Source organism: Oncorhynchus gorbuscha, linkage group LG13 (assembly GCF_021184085.1).
Source record: "Oncorhynchus gorbuscha isolate QuinsamMale2020 ecotype Even-year linkage group LG13, OgorEven_v1.0, whole genome shotgun sequence".
NCBI classification, from domain to species: domain Eukaryota; kingdom Metazoa; phylum Chordata; class Actinopteri; order Salmoniformes; family Salmonidae; genus Oncorhynchus; species Oncorhynchus gorbuscha.
This window is the reverse complement of record NC_060185.1, coordinates 91495064-91510862: the sequence shown is the minus strand read 5'-3', so window position 1 is coordinate 91510862 and position 15799 is coordinate 91495064. Positions and strand designations below refer to the sequence as shown.

The 15799-nt window shown below is 55.3% G+C and overlaps 1 protein-coding gene across 5 annotated transcripts in view; it reads left to right on the top strand.

The window, feature by feature from the left end:
• Nucleotides 1-15799, top strand: part of LOC123993695 (E3 ubiquitin-protein ligase SH3RF1-like) — a 75040-nt gene that overhangs the window by 44636 nt on the left and 14605 nt on the right. For 2 of the 5 annotated variants that reach the window (XM_046296099.1, XM_046296101.1), the window contains exons 3-4: nt 12270-12365; nt 14523-15044. In XM_046296099.1, coding sequence (XP_046152055.1) covers nt 12270-12365; nt 14523-15044 — 618 coding nt within the window. Of the gene's footprint in view, nt 1-12269; nt 12366-13627; nt 14105-14522; nt 15045-15799 lie in introns of those variants that run through there. The other 3 variants (XM_046296100.1, XM_046296102.1, XM_046296103.1) reach the window with 3 other exon arrangements.

Sequence of the window (15799 nt, the reverse complement as noted above, 5' to 3'; positions counted from 1 at the left end):
ACATTGAGAGGCCTGTCCGGACAGAGTAGTGTTCGCCCATGCACACCCTGTGGGTCGCCACATTGAGAGGCCTGTCCGGACAGAGTAGTGTTCGTACTGGCCATGCACACCCTGTGGGTCGCCACATTGAGAGGCCTGTCCGGACAGAGTAGTGTTCGTACTGGCCATGCACACCCTGTGGGTCGCCACATTGAGAGGCCTGTCCGGACAGAGTAGTGTTCGTACTGGCCATGCACACCCTGTGGGTCGCCACATTGAGAGGCCTGTCCGGACAGAGTAGTGTTCGTACTGGCCATGCACACCCTGTGGGTCGCCACATTGAGAGGCCTGTCCGGACAGAGTAGTGTTCGTACTGGCCATGCACACCCTGTGGGTCGCCACATTGAGAGGCCTGTCCGGACAGAGTAGTAGGCCATGTTCGCCACATTGACCTGGCCATGCACACCCTGTGGGTCGCCACATTGAGAGGCCTGTCCGGACAGAGTAGTGTTCGTACTGGCCATGCACACCCTGTGGGTCGCCACATTGAGAGGCCTGTCCGGACAGAGTAGTGTTCGTACTGGCCATGCACACCCTGTGGGTCGCCACATTGAGAGGCCTGTCCGGACAGAGTAGTGTTCGTACTGGCCATGCACACCCTGTGGGTCGCCACATTGAGAGGCCTGTCCGGACAGAGTAGTGTTCGTACTGGCCATGCACACCCTGTGGGTCGCCACATTGAGAGGCCTGTCCGGACAGAGTAGTGTTCGTACTGGCCATGCACACCCTGTGAGTCGCCACATTGAGAGGCCTGTCCGGACAGAGTAGTGTTCGTACTGGCCATGCACACCCTGTGGGTCGCCACATTGAGAGGCCTGTCCGGACAGAGTAGTGTTCGTACTGGCCATGCACACCCTGTGGGTCGCCACATTGAGAGGCCTGTCCGGACAGAGTAGTGTTCGTACTGGCCATGCACACCCTGTGGGTCGCCACATTGAGAGGCCTGTCCGGACAGAGTAGTGTTCGTACTGGCCATGCACACCCTGTGGGTCGCCACATTGAGAGGCCTGTCCGGACAGAGTAGTGTTCGTACTGGCCATGCACACCCTGTGGGTCGCCACATTGAGAGGCCTGTCCGGACAGAGTAGTGTTCGTACTGGCCATGCACACCCTGTGGGTCGCCACATTGAGAGGCCTGTCCGGACAGAGTAGTGTTCGTACTGGCCATGCACACCCTGTGGGTCGCCACATTGAGAGGCCTGTCCGGACAGAGTAGTGTTCGTACTGGCCATGCACACCCTGTGGGTCGCCACATTGAGAGGCCTGTCCGGACAGAGTAGTGTTCGTACTGGCCATGCACACCCTGTGGGTCTGCCACATTGAGAGGCCTGTCCGGACAGAGTAGTGTTCGTACTGGCCATGCACACCCTGTGGGTCGCCACATTGAGAGGCCTGTCCGGACAGAGTAGTGTTCGTACTGGCCATGCACACCCTGTGGGGGTCGCCACATTGAGAGGCCTGTCCGGACAGAGTAGTGTTCGTACTGGCCATGCACACCCTGTGGGTCGCCACATTGAGAGGCCTGTCCGGACAGAGTAGTGTTCGTACTGGCCATGCACACCCTGTGGGTCGCCACATTGAGAGGCCTGTCCGGACAGAGTAGTGTTCGTACTGGCCATGCACACCCTGTGGGTCGCCACATTGAGAGGCCTGTCCGGACAGAGTAGTGTTCGTACTGGCCATGCACACCCTGTGGGTCGCCACATTGAGAGGCCTGTCCGGACAGAGTAGTGTTCGTACTGGCCATGCACACCCTGTGGGTCGCCACATTGAGAGGCCTGTCCGGACAGAGTAGTGTTCGTACTGGCCATGCACACCCTGTGGGTCGCCACATTGAGAGGCCTGTCCGGACAGAGTAGTGTTCGTACTGGCCATGCACACCCTGTGGGTCGCCACATTGAGAGGCCTGTCCGGACAGAGTAGTGTTCCTGGCCATGGGTCGCCACATTGAGAGGCCTGTCCGGACAGAGTAGTGTTCGTACTGGCCATGCACACCCTGTGGGTCGCCACATTGAGAGGCCTGTCCGGACAGAGTAGTGTTCGTACTGGCCATGCACACCCTGTGGGTCGCCACATTGAGAGGCCTGTCCGGACAGAGTAGTGTTCGTACTGGCCATGCACACCCTGTGGGTCGCCACATTGAGAGGCCTGTCCGGACAGAGTAGTGTTCGTACTGGCCATGCACACCCTGTGGGTCGCCACATTGAGAGGCCTGTCCGGACAGAGTAGTGTTCGTACTGGCCATGCACACCCTGTGGGTCGCCACATTGAGAGGCCTGTCCGGACAGAGTAGTGTTCGTACTGGCCATGCACACCCTGTGGGTCGCCACATTGAGAGGCCTGTCCGGACAGAGTAGTGTTCGTACTGGCCATGCACACCCTGTGGGTCGCCACATTGAGAGGCCTGTCCGGACAGAGTAGTGTTCGTACTGGCCATGCACACCCTGTGGGTCGCCACATTGAGAGGCCTGTCCGGACAGAGTAGTGTTCGTACTGGCCATGCACACCCTGTGGGTCGCCACATTGAGAGGCCTGTCCGGACAGAGTAGTGTTCGCTGGCCATGCACACCCTGTGGGTCGCCACATTGAGAGGCCTGTCCGGACAGAGTAGTGTTCGTACTGGCCATGCACACCCTGTGGGTCGCCACATTGAGAGGCCTGTCCGGACAGAGTAGTGTTCGTACTGGCCATGCACACCCTGTGGGTCGCCACATTGAGAGGCCTGTCCGGACAGAGTAGTGTTCGTACTGGCCATGCACACCCTGTGGGTCGCCACATTGAGAGGCCTGTCCGGACAGAGTAGTGTTCGTACTGGCCATGCACACCCTGTGGGTCGCCACATTGAGAGGCCTGTCCGGACAGAGTAGTGTTCGTACTGGCCATGCACACCCTGTGGGTCGCCACATTGAGAGGCCTGTCCGGACAGAGTAGTGTTCGTACTGGCCCATGAGAGGCCTGTCCGGACAGAGTAGTGTTCCCTGTGGGTCGCCACATTGAGAGGCCTGTCCGGACAGAGTAGTGTTCGTACTGGCCATGCACACCCTGTGGGTCGCCACATTGAGAGGCCTGTCCGGACAGAGTAGTGTTCGTACTGGCCATGCACACCCTGTGGGTCGCCACATTGAGAGGCCTGTCCGGACAGAGTAGTGTTCGTACTGGCCATGCACACCCTGTGGGTCGCCACATTGAGAGGCCTGTCCGGACAGAGTAGTGTTCGTACTGGCCATGCACACCCTGTGGGTCGCCACATTGAGAGGCCTGTCCGGACAGAGTAGTGTTCGTACTGGCCATGCACACCCTGTGGGTCGCCACATTGAGAGGCCTGTCCGGACAGAGTAGTGTTCGTACTGGCCATGCACACCCTGTGGGTCGCCACATTGAGAGGCCTGTCCGGACAGAGTAGTGTTCGTACTGGCCATGCACACCCTGTGGGTCGCCACATTGAGAGGCCTGTCCGGACAGAGTAGTGTTCGTACTGGCCATGCACACCCTGTGGGTCGCCACATTGAGAGGCCTGTCCGGACAGAGTAGTGTTCGTACTGGCCATGCACACCCTGTGGGTCGCCACATTGAGAGGCCTGTCCGGACAGAGTAGTGTTCGTACTGGCACACCCTGTGGGTCGCCACATTGAGAGGCCTGTCCGGACAGAGTAGTGTTCGAGTAGTGTTCGTACTGGCCATGCACACCCTGTGGGTCGCCACATTGAGAGGCCTGTCCGGACAGAGTAGTGTTCGGCCATGCACACCCTGGGGTCCCATGCACACCCTGTGGGTCGCCACATTGAGAGGCCTGTCCGGACAGAGTAGTGTTCGTACTGGCCATGCACACCCTGTGGGTCGCCACATTGAGAGGCCTGTCCGGACAGAGTAGTGTTCGTACTGGCCATGCACACCCTGTGGGTCGCCACATTGAGAGGCCTGTCCGGACAGAGTAGTGTTCGTACTGGCCATGCACACATTGAGAGGCCTGTGGACAGTCGCCACATTGAGAGGCCTGTCCGGACAGAGTAGTGTTCGTACTGGCCATGCACACCCTGTGGGTCGCCACATTGAGAGGCCTGTCCGGACAGAGTAGTGTTCGTACTGGCCATGCACACCCTGTGGGTCGCCACATTGAGAGGCCTGTCCGGACAGAGTAGTGTTCGTACTGGCCATGCACACCCTGTGGGTCGCCACATTGAGAGGCCTGTCCGGACAGAGTAGTGTTCGTACTGGCCATGCACACCCTGTGGGTCGCCACATTGAGAGGCCTGTCCGGACAGAGTAGTGTTCGTACTGGCCATGCACACCCTGTGGGTCGCCACATTGAGAGGCCTGTCCGGACAGAGTAGTGTTCGTACTGGCCATGCACACCCTGTGGGTCGCCACATTGAGAGGCCTGTCCGGACAGAGTAGTGTTCGTACTGGCCATGCACACCCTGTGGGTCGCCACATTGAGAGGCCTGTCCGGACAGAGTAGTGTTCGTACTGGCCATGCACACCCTGTGGGTCGCCACATTGAGAGGCCTGTCCGGACAGAGTAGTGTTCGTACTGGCCATGCACACCCTGTGGGTCGCCACATTGAGAGGCCTGTCCGGACAGAGTAGTGTTCGTACTGGCCATGCACACCCTGTGGGTCGCCACATTGAGAGGCCTGTCCGGACAGAGTAGTGTTCGTACTGGCCATGCACACCCTGTGGGTCGCCACATTGAGAGGCCTGTCCGGACAGAGTAGTGTTCGTATGGCCATGCACACCCTGTGGGTCGCCACATTGAGAGGCCTGTCCGGACAGAGTAGTGTTCGTACTGGCCATGCACACCCTGTGGGTCGCCACATTGAGAGGCCTGTCCGGACAGAGTAGTGTTCGTACTGGCCATGCACACCCTGTGGGTCGCCACATTGAGAGGCCTGTCCGGACAGAGTAGTGTTCGTACTGGCCATGCACACCCTGTGGGTCGCCACATTGAGAGGCCTGTCCGGACAGAGTAGTGTTCGTACTGGCCATGCACACCCTGTGGGTCGCCACATTGAGAGGCCTGTCCGGACAGAGTAGTGTTCGTACTGGCCATGCACACCCTGTGGGTCGCCACATTGAGAGGCCTGTCCGGACAGAGTAGTGTTCGTACTGGCCATGCACACCCTGTGGGTCGCCACATTGAGAGGCCTGTCCGGACAGAGTAGTGTTCGTAGGCCATGCACACCCTGTGGGTCGCCACATTGAGAGGCCTGTCCGGACAGAGTAGTGTTCGTACTGGCCATGCACACCCTGTGGGTCGCCACATTGAGAGGCCTGTCCGGACAGAGTAGTGTTCGTACTGGCCATGCACACCCTGTGGGTCGCCACATTGAGAGGCCTGTCCGGACAGAGTAGTGTTCGTACTGGCCATGCACACCCTGTGGGTCGCCACATTGAGAGGCCTGTCCGGACAGAGTAGTGTTCGTACTGGCCATGCACACCCTGTGGGTCGCCACATGGAGAGGCCTGTCCGGACAGAGTAGTGTTCGTACTGGCCATGCACACCCTGTGGGTCGCCACATTGAGAGGCCTGTCCGGACAGAGTAGTGTTCGTACTGGCCATGCACACCCTGTGGGTCGCCACATTGAGAGGCCTGTCCGGACAGAGTAGTGTTCGTACTGGCCATGCACACCCTGTGGGTCGCCACATTGAGAGGCCTGTCCGGACAGAGTAGTGTTCGGCCACTGGCCATGCACACCCTGTGGGTCGCCACATTGAGAGGCCTGTCCGGACAGAGTAGTGTTCGTACTGGCCATGCACACCCTGTGGGTCGCCACATTGAGAGGCCTGTCCGGACAGAGTAGTGTTCGTACTGGCCATGCACACCCTGTGGGTCGCCACATTGAGAGGCCTGTCCGGACAGAGTAGTGTTCGTACTGGCCATGCACACCCTGTGGGTCGCCACATTGAGAGGCCTGTCCGGACAGAGTAGTGTTCGTACTGGCCATGCACACCCTGTGGGTCGCCACATTGAGAGGCCTGTCCGGACAGAGTAGTGTTCGTACTGGCCATGCACACCCTGTGGGTCGCCACATTGAGAGGCCTGTCCGGACAGAGTAGTGTTCGTACTGGCCATGCACACCCTGTGGGTCGCCACATTGAGAGGCCTGTCCGGACAGAGTAGTGTTCGTGGCCATGCACACCCTGTGGGTCGCCACATTGAGAGGCCTGTCCGGACAGAGTGCACTGGCCATGCACACCCTGTGGGTCGCCACATTGAGAGGCCTGTCCGGACAGAGTAGTGTTCGTACTGGCCATGCACACCCTGTGGGTCGCCACATTGAGAGGCCTGTCCGGACAGAGTAGTGTTCGTACTGGCCATGCACACCCTGTGGGTCGCCACATTGAGAGGCCTGTCCGGACAGAGAGGCCTAGTGTTCGTACTGGCCATGCACACCCTGTGGGTCGCCACATTGAGAGGCCTGTCCGGACAGAGTAGTGTTCGTACTGGCCATGCACACCCTGGGGTCGCCACATTGAGAGGCCTGTCCGGACAGAGTAGTGTTCGTACTGGCCATGCACACCCTGTGGGTCGCCACATTGAGAGGCCTGTCCGGACAGAGTAGTGTTCGTACTGGCCATGCACACCCTGTGGGTCGCCACATTGAGAGGCCTGTCCGGACAGAGTAGTGTTCGTACTGGCCATGCACACCCTGTGGGTCGCCACATTGAGAGGCCTGTCCGGACAGAGTAGTGTTCGTACTGGCCATGCACACCCTGTGGGTCGCCACATTGAGAGGCCTGTCCGGACAGAGTAGTGTTCGTACTGGCCATGCACACCCTGTGGGTCGCCACATTGAGAGGCCTGTCCGGACAGAGTAGTGTTCGTACTGGCCATGCACACCCTGTGGGTCGCCACATTGAGAGGCCTGTCCGGACAGAGTAGTGTTCGTACTGGCCATGCACACCCTGTGGGTCGCCACATTGAGAGGCCTGTCCGGACAGAGTAGTGTTCGTACTGGCCATGCACACCCTGTGGGTCGCCACATTGAGAGGCCTGTCCGGACAGAGTAGTGTTCACCCTGTGGGTCGCCACTGGCCATGCACACCCTGTGGGTCGCCACATTGAGAGGCCTGTCCGGACAGAGTAGTGTTCGTACTGGCCATGCACACCCTGTGGGTCGCCACATTGAGAGGCCTGTCCGGACAGAGTAGTGTTCGTACTGGCCATGCACACCCTGTGGGTCGCCACATTGAGAGGCCTGTCCGGACAGAGTAGTGTTCGTACTGGCCATGCACACCCTGTGGGTCGCCACATTGAGAGGCCTGTCCGGACAGAGTAGTGTTCCATGCACACCCTGTGGGTCGCCACATTGGCCTGTCCGGATGCACACCCTGTGGGTCGCCACATTGAGAGGCCTGTCCGGACAGAGTAGTGTTCGTACTGGCCATGCACACCCTGTGGGTCGCCACATTGAGAGGCCTGTCCGGACAGAGTAGTGTTCGTACTGGCCATGCACACCCTGTGGGTCGCCACATTGAGAGGCCTGTCCGGACAGAGTAGTGTTCGTACTGGCCATGCACACCCTGTGGGTCGCCACATTGAGAGGCCTGTCCGGACAGAGTAGTGTTCGTACTGGCCATGCACACCCTGTGGGTCGCCACATTGAGAGGCCTGTCCGGACAGAGTAGTGTTCGTACTGGCCATGCACACCCTGTGGGTCGCCACATTGAGAGGCCTGTCCGGACAGAGTAGTGTTCGTACTGGCCATGCACACCCTGTGGGTCCTGCCACATTGAGAGGCCTGTCCGGACAGAGTAGTGTTCGTACTGGCCATGCACACCCTGTGGGTCGCCACATTGAGAGGCCTGTCCGGACAGAGTAGTGTTCGTACTGGCCATGCACACCCTGTGGGTCGCCACATTGAGAGGCCTGTCCGGACAGAGTAGTGTTCGTTCGTACTGGCCTGTCCGGACAGCACACCCTGTGGGTCGCCACATTGAGAGGCCTGTCCGGACAGAGTAGTGTTCGTACTGGCCATGCACACCCTGTGGGTCGCCACATTGAGAGGCCTGTCCGGACAGAGTAGTGTTCGTACTGGCCATGCACACCCTGTGGGTCGCCACATTGAGAGGCCTGTCCGGACAGAGTAGTGTTCGTACTGGCCATGCACACCCTGTGGGTCGCCACATTGAGAGGCCTGTCCGGACAGAGTAGTGTTCGTACTGGCCATGCACACCCTGGCCATGCACACCTGTCCTGTGGGCCATGCACACACATTGAGAGGCCTGTCCGGACAGAGTAGTGTTCGTACTGGCCATGCACACCCTGTGGGTCGCCACATTGAGAGGCCTGTCCGGACAGAGTAGTGTTCGTACTGGCCATGCACACCCTGTGGGTCGCCACATTGAGAGGCCTGTCCGGACAGAGTAGTGTTCGTACTGGCCATGCACACCCTGTGGGTCGCCACATTGAGAGGCCTGTCCGGACAGAGTAGTGTTCGGCCATGCACTGGGGTCGCCACATTGAGAGGCATGCACACCCTGTGGGTCGCCACATTGAGAGGCCTGTCCGGACAGAGTAGTGTTCGTACTGGCCATGCACACCCTGTGGGTCGCCACATTGAGAGGCCTGTCCGGACAGAGTAGTGTTCGTACTGGCCATGCACACCCTGTGGGTCGCCACATTGAGAGGCCTGTCCGGACAGAGTAGTGTTCGCCACATGGCCATGCACACCCTGTGGGTCGCCACATTGAGAGGCCTGTCCGGACAGAGTAGTGTTCGTACTGGCCATGCACACCCTGTGGGTCGCCACATTGAGAGGCCTGTCCGGACAGAGTAGTGTTCGTACTGGCCATGCACACCCTGTGGGTCGCCACATTGAGAGGCCTGTCCGGACAGAGTAGTGTTCGTACTGGCCATGCACACCCTGTGGGTCGCCACATTGAGAGGCCTGTCCGGACAGAGTAGTGTTCGTACTGGCCATGCACACCCTGTGGGTCGCCACATTGAGAGGCCTGTCCGGACAGAGTAGTGTTCGTACTGGCCATGCACACCCTGTGGGTCGCCACATTGAGAGGCCTGTCCGGACAGAGTAGTGTTCGTACTGGCCATGCACACCCTGTGGGTCGCCACATTGAGAGGCCTGTCCGGACAGAGTAGTGTTCGTACTGGCCATGCATGTGGGTCGCCACATTGAGAGGCCTGTCCGGACAGAGTAGTGTTCCCATGCACACCCTGGGTCGCCACATTGAGAGGCCTGTCCGGACAGAGTAGTGTTCGTACTGGCCATGCACACCCTGTGGGTCGCCACATTGAGAGGCCTGTCCGGACAGAGTAGTGTTCGTACTGGCCATGCACACCCTGTGGGTCGCCACATTGAGAGGCCTGTCCGGACAGAGTAGTGTTCGTACTGGCCATGCACACCCTGTGGGTCGCCACATTGAGAGGCCTGTCCGGACAGAGTAGTGTTCGTACTGGCCATGCACACCCTGTGGGTCGCCACATTGAGAGGCCTGTCCGGACAGAGTAGTGTTCGTACTGGCCATGCACACCCTGTGGGTCGCCACATTGAGAGGCCTGTCCGGACAGAGTAGTGTTCTGGCCATGCACTGGCCATGCACACCCTGTGGGTCGCCACATTGAGAGGCCTGTCCGGACAGAGTAGTGTTCGTACTGGCCATGCACACCCTGTGGGTCGCCACATTGAGAGGCCTGTCCGGACAGAGTAGTGTTCGTACTGGCCATGCACACCCTGTGGGTCGCCACATTGAGAGGCCTGTCCGGACAGAGTAGTGTTCGTACTGGCCATGCACACCCTGTGGGTCGCCACATTGAGAGGCCTGTCCGGACAGAGTAGTGTTCGTACTGGCCATGCAGGGTCGCCACATGTTAGTGTTCGTACTGGCCATGCACTGTCCGGACAGAGTAGTGTTCATGCACACCCTGTGGGTCGCCACATTGAGAGGCCTGTCCGGACAGAGTAGTGTTCGTACTGGCCATGCACACCCTGTGGGTCGCCACATTGAGAGGCCTGTCCGGACAGAGTAGTGTTCGTACTGGCCATGCACACCCTGTGGGTCGCCACATTGAGAGGCCTGTCCGGACAGAGTAGTGTTCGTACTGGCCATGCACACCCTGTGGGTCGCCACATTGAGAGGCCTGTCCGGACAGAGTAGTTTCTAGCATGGATGTCATAAGGTGAATGCACCAATTTGTAAGTCGCTCTGGATAAGAGCGTCTGCTAAATGACTTAAATGTAAATGTTAAATGTGAATACATTACTTTCTTTCTCAGAGATTGTGTCGGTCTTATTCAAATTAGGTGTGGGGGGTTTCTTTGATTTGATCAGTTGATTATTAGTTAACAGATCATTGTGTATATACCCACCGTACCTTGGTGCTCTGTACCCATCAAGCCTGTAGTTAGTAGATTCATAAAATAATATACATCAACACTTCTACTTCAAAATGACTTATTTCAGATCTCAAATTTTCTTTCTGCACTTCTTTTAAAGGCTCTGAGAGAAACAATAGAAACATATAAACCCACTAGCTCTTTGTCTGTCTCTACCTCTTTTCCCTCTCTTGCTCTTTCTTTCTTCTTTCTCTATCTCTCCTCTCCTTCTCTCTATCTCTTCTCTCTCTCCGCTCTCTCTCTCTCCCCCCTCTCTCTCTCTTCTTCCTCTCTCTCTCCTTCCTCTCCTTCTCTCTCTCTCTTCTCCTCTCTCTCTCTCACTCCTTCGCTCTCTCTCTCTCTCTTTCTCTCTCTCTCTCTCACTCCTTCGCTCTCTTTCTCTCTCTCTCTCTCTCTCACTCCTTCGCTCTCTCTCTCTCTCTCTCTCTCTCTCTCTCTCTCTCTCTCTCTCTCTCTCTCTCTCTCTCCTCTCTCTTGCTCTCCTCTCTCTCTCTCTCTCTCTCTCTCTCTCTCTCTCTCTCTCTCTCTCTCTCTCTCTCTCTCTCTCTCTCTCTCTCTCTCTCTCTCTCTCTCTCTCTCTCTCTTCTCTCTCTCTCTCTCTTCTCTCTCTCTCTCTCTCTCTCTCTCTCTCTCTCTCTCTCTCTCTCTCTCTCTCTCTCTCTCTCTCTCTCTCTCTCTCTCTCTCTCTCTCTCTCTCTCTCTCTCTCTCTCTCTCTCTCTCTCTCTCTCTCTCTCTCTCTCTCTCTCTCTCTCTCTCTCTCTCTCTCTCTCTCTCTCTCTCTCTCTCTCTCTCTCTCTCTCTCTCTCTCTCTCTCTCTCTCTCTCTCTCTCTCTCTCTCTCTCTCTCTCTCTCTCTCTCTCTCTCTCTCTCTCTCTCTCTCTCTCTCTCTCTCTCTCTCTCTCTCTCTCTCTCTTCTCTCTCTCTCTCTCTCTCTCTCTCTCTCTCTCTCTCTCTCTCTCTCTCTCTCTCTCTCTCTCTCTCTCTCTCTCTCTCTCTCTCTCTCTCTCTCTCTCTCTCTCTCTCTCTCTCTCTCTCCTCTCTCTCTCTCTCCTCTCTCTCTCCTATCTCTCTCTCTCTCTCCTCTCTCTCTCTCTCTCTCTCTCTCTCTCTCTCTCTCTCTCTCTCTCTCTCTCTCTCTCTCTCTCTCTCTCTCTCTCTCTCTCTCTCTCTCTTCTCTCTCTCTCTCTCTCTCTCCCTTCCTCTCTCTCTCCTTCTCTCTCTCTCTCTCTCTCTCTCTCTCTCTCTCTCTCTCTCTCTCTCTCTCTCTCTCTCTCTCTCTCTCTCTCTCTCCCTGTCCTCTCTCTCTCTCTCCTTCTCTCTCTCTCTCTCTCCTTCTCTCTCTCCCTGTCCTCTCTCTCTCTCCTTCTCTCTCTCTCTCTCTCTCTCTCTCTCTCTCTCTCTCTCTCTCTCTCTCTCTCTCTCTCTCTCTCTCTCTCTCTCTCTCTCTCTCTCTCTCTCTCTCTCTCTCTCTCTCTCTCTCTCTCTCTCTCTCTCTCTCTCTCTCTCTCTCTCTCTCCTTCTCTCTCTCTCCTCTCTCTCTCTCTCTCTCTCTCTCTCTCTCTCTCTCTCTCTCTCTCTCTCTCTCCCTCTCCCTCTCTCTCCTTCTCTCTCCTTATCTCTCTCTCTCCTTCTCTCTCTCTCTCTCTCTCTCTCTCTCTCTCTCTCTCTCTCTCTCTCTCTCTCTCTCTCTCTCTCTCTCTCTCTCTCTCTCTCTCCTCTCTCTCTCTCTCTCTCTCCCCTGTCCTCTCTCTCTCTCTCTCTCTCTCTCCTTCTCTCTCCTTCTCTCTCTCTCTCTCTCTCTCTCTCTCTCTCTCTCTCTCTCTCTCTCTCTCTCTCTCTCTTTCTTTCTCCCTTACTCTAATCCTAAATTACAGGGAGACATCCTCACGGTCATCAGACGAGCAGATGAAAACTGGATTGAAGGAAAGCTGGGAGACAAAGTTGGCATTTTCCCTCTCCATTTCACTGAGGTTAGTCCTCTTTATTCCACCCATCTATTGTATAGTGAGGATACCATACTGTTAGATATGATCAACGTAGTGATACCTCCCCTCTCAGGACCCTATACATTGGTATCTTGTGATAGAGGTTAATACTGGCTCAGTGCTCAGTGCTGAGGCAGTACTTTGATTCATACCTAAATGTCAGACCTCCTGCCTTCTGAACTGCAGTGTACTGAGGAGAATAGCTCTAATCCTACTCTCTCTGCTGAGTCTGGCCCAAATCCCTATAAAGTGCACTACTTTTGCCCAGGGCCCTTTTTTTTCTTTTCCTCATTTCCTATCTGCCACTCTTCTTTTCTATTTTTACCCTTCCACTCGTCTTTCTTCTCCTCTCTGACCTTCCACTCGTCTTTCTTCTCCTCTCTGACCTTCCACTCGTCTTTCTTCTCTCTGACCTTCCACTCGTCTTTCTTCTCCTCTCTGACCTTCCACTCGTCTTTCTTCTCCTCTCTGACCTTCCACTCGTCTTTCTTCTCCTCTCTGACCTTCCACTCGTCTTTCTTCTCCTCTCTGACCTTCCACTCGTCTTTCTTCTCCTCTCTGACCTTCCACTCGTCTTTCTTCTCCTCTCTGACCTTCCACTCGTCTTTCTTCTCCTCTCTGACCTTCCACTCGTCTTTCTTCTCCTCTCTGACCTTCCACTCGTCTTTCTTCTCCTCTCTGACCTTCCACTCATCTTTCTTCTCCTCTCTGACCTTCCACTCGTCTTTCTTCTCCTCTCTGACCTTCCACTCGGCTTTCTTCTCCTCTCTGACCTCCACTCGTATTTCTTCTCCTCTCTGACCTTCCACTCGTCTTTCTTCTCCTCTCTGACCTTCCACTCGGCTTTCTTCTCCTCTCTGACCTCCACTCGTATTTCTTCTCCTCTCTGACATTCCACTCGTCTGTCGTCTCCTCTCTGACCTTCCACTCTTCTGTCTTCTCCTCTCTGACCTTCCACTCTTCTTTTCACTTTTAGCTTTTCATATGTATCCCTATGTTTTCCTGTTATGTTCTCTCCTCTCTGTCTCTCTGAGCCTGCGTCCTCTCCTCTACTCCCCGTGTCAGGCAGTGAAGCGTAAGGACACCGTAATGCTTTCTGTGCTTGGATGGCATAAGAGCACATCACTGTAGGGAATATCAATTAGCACTGCCTGCCTGTCTTTCTGCCTCTCTGTCTGTCTGTCTGTATGTCTGTCGACCTTCCTTCCTTCCTTCCTTCCTTCCTTCCTTCCTTCCTTCCTTCCTTCCTTCCTTCCTTCCTTCCTTCCTGCCTGTCTGCTTTGCCTGTTTAGCAGCATCGCTCTGCTCCACTCTGCCTCCTGCTCCTCTTAACACCAGTCACGACTGACTGCCTATCTCAACTGGTGCTTTTCTGTCTGCCCGCCTGACTGTTTAGAGCCTAGAGCCTAGCCAACAAGTGCAGGATGAGAGCTGGGGAGTGAGAGTATACAGGGCTCTTTAAAACAGCTGCGTCACAGATCAGAGAAGACCACAGTGGAATGAGAGTACAGGGCTCTTTAAAACAGCTGCGTCACAGATCAGAGAAGACCACAGTGGAATGAGAGTACAGGGCTCTTTAAAACAGCTGTGTCACAGATCAGAGAAGACCACAGTGAGGATCCATGGGATGTCAGGTACAGAGGCTGAGAGAGGGAGAAGGGAGGAAGAACATTTTCCTCTCTGTTTGTGATCAACACTTTTTTATTTTCACTGGGAGATTAGGAGTGAGTGGGTTCTCTATTTATGCTCGGTCTCTCTCTCTCTCTCTCTCTCTCTCTCTCTCTCTCTCTCTCTCTCTCTCTCTCTCTCTCTCTCTCTCTCTCTCTCTCTCTCTCTCTCTCTCTCTCTCTCTCTCTCTCTCTCTCTCTCTCTCTCTCTCTCTCTCTGTCTCTGTCTCTGTCTCTGTCTCTGTCTCTGTCTCTGTCTCTGTCTCTGTCTCTCTCTCTCTCTCTCTCTCTCTGTCTCTCTGTCTCTCTCTGTCTCTCTCTGTCTCTCTCTGTCTCTCTCTGTCTCTCTCTGTCTCTCTCTCTCTCTCTCTCTCTCTCTCTCTCTCTCTCTCTCTCTCTCTCTCTCTCTCTCTCTCTCTCTCTCTCGCTCTCCTCTGTCCTCTCACTCTGATCCTCTGTGTTTCTTCTCTCCCAGCCATTCACAGAGGCAGCAGCCAAGCTTCTGGAGGGAAAGACCTGGAAGGGGAGTGACTCCTCGGCTGAATCTCGCCCAGGGATCGGGAGTGAGAGTGGATCAACAAACCCCGACCGGGCAACCTGCTTCGGGGCGACCCAGAGCCCCAAGAAGACCTCCAATATTTCTGCTCTCAACCCCCCTACCACCACCCAGGGGAAACAGCAACAAGCTAACAGCAGCACCCTGTACCAGTCCAACCAGACACAACCTTGGAATATCAATGGTCTGTACCAGTCAACCCAGGCACAACAACCTGCTAATATCAACAGTGGGTACCAGCCGACCCAGGGGCGGGGGCAGCCACCCAGCGTCAGTGCCCTCAACAGCCTGAACCATCAGGTTCAACAGAGCCAGCTGTCCCAACCCTCCGCCCCCCCTCCCAACCACAGCTCCTCTCACCGCTCAGGTGTGACCTCACAGCGCGTGAAGCGAAACTCCGTGAGAACTGGCAGACACCTGTCACAACAGGTGAGTCCTCAGGTGTGTTTGTGTTCAGGGCAGCGTAGAGGATTTGGATAAAGCTTCAAGCCATTTACTCTGTGGCTCAGTGTCTTGGTGTTGACTTTGTGCTTCATACATCTGGTTCTTTTTGTTGTATTCTTCCTCCTTGGAAATTCCCCATCAACTGTCTCTCTATTGCTGTTGTCTCAAGGTCTCTGTCTCTCTATTGCTGTTGTCTCAAGGTCTCTGTCTCTCTATTGCTGTTGTCTCAAGATCTCTGTGGAATGCCAGGGTTAGAGAGAGAACTAGTCCTTTAACACAGGCTGTTTTCACTAACTAGTCCTTTAACATAGGCTGTTTTCACCATAACTAGTCCTTTAATACAGGCTGTTTTCACAATAACTAGTTAATGTAATACAGGCTGTTTTCACAATAACTAGTTAATGTAATACAGGCTGTTTTCACCATAACTAGTCCTTTAATACAGGCTGTTTTCACCATAACTAGTCCTTTAATACAGGCTGTTTTCACCATAACTAGTCCTTTAACACGGGCTGTTTTCACAATAACTAGTCCTTTAATACAGGCTGTTTTCACCATAACTAGTCCTTTAATACAGGCTGTTTTCACCATAACTAGTCCTTTAATACAGGCTGTTTTCACCATAACTAGTCCTTTAACACGGGCTGTTTTCACAATAACTAGTCCTTTAATACAGGCTGTTTTCACCATAACTAGTCCTTTAATACAGGCTGTTTTCACCATAACTAGTCCTTTAATACAGGCTGTTTTCA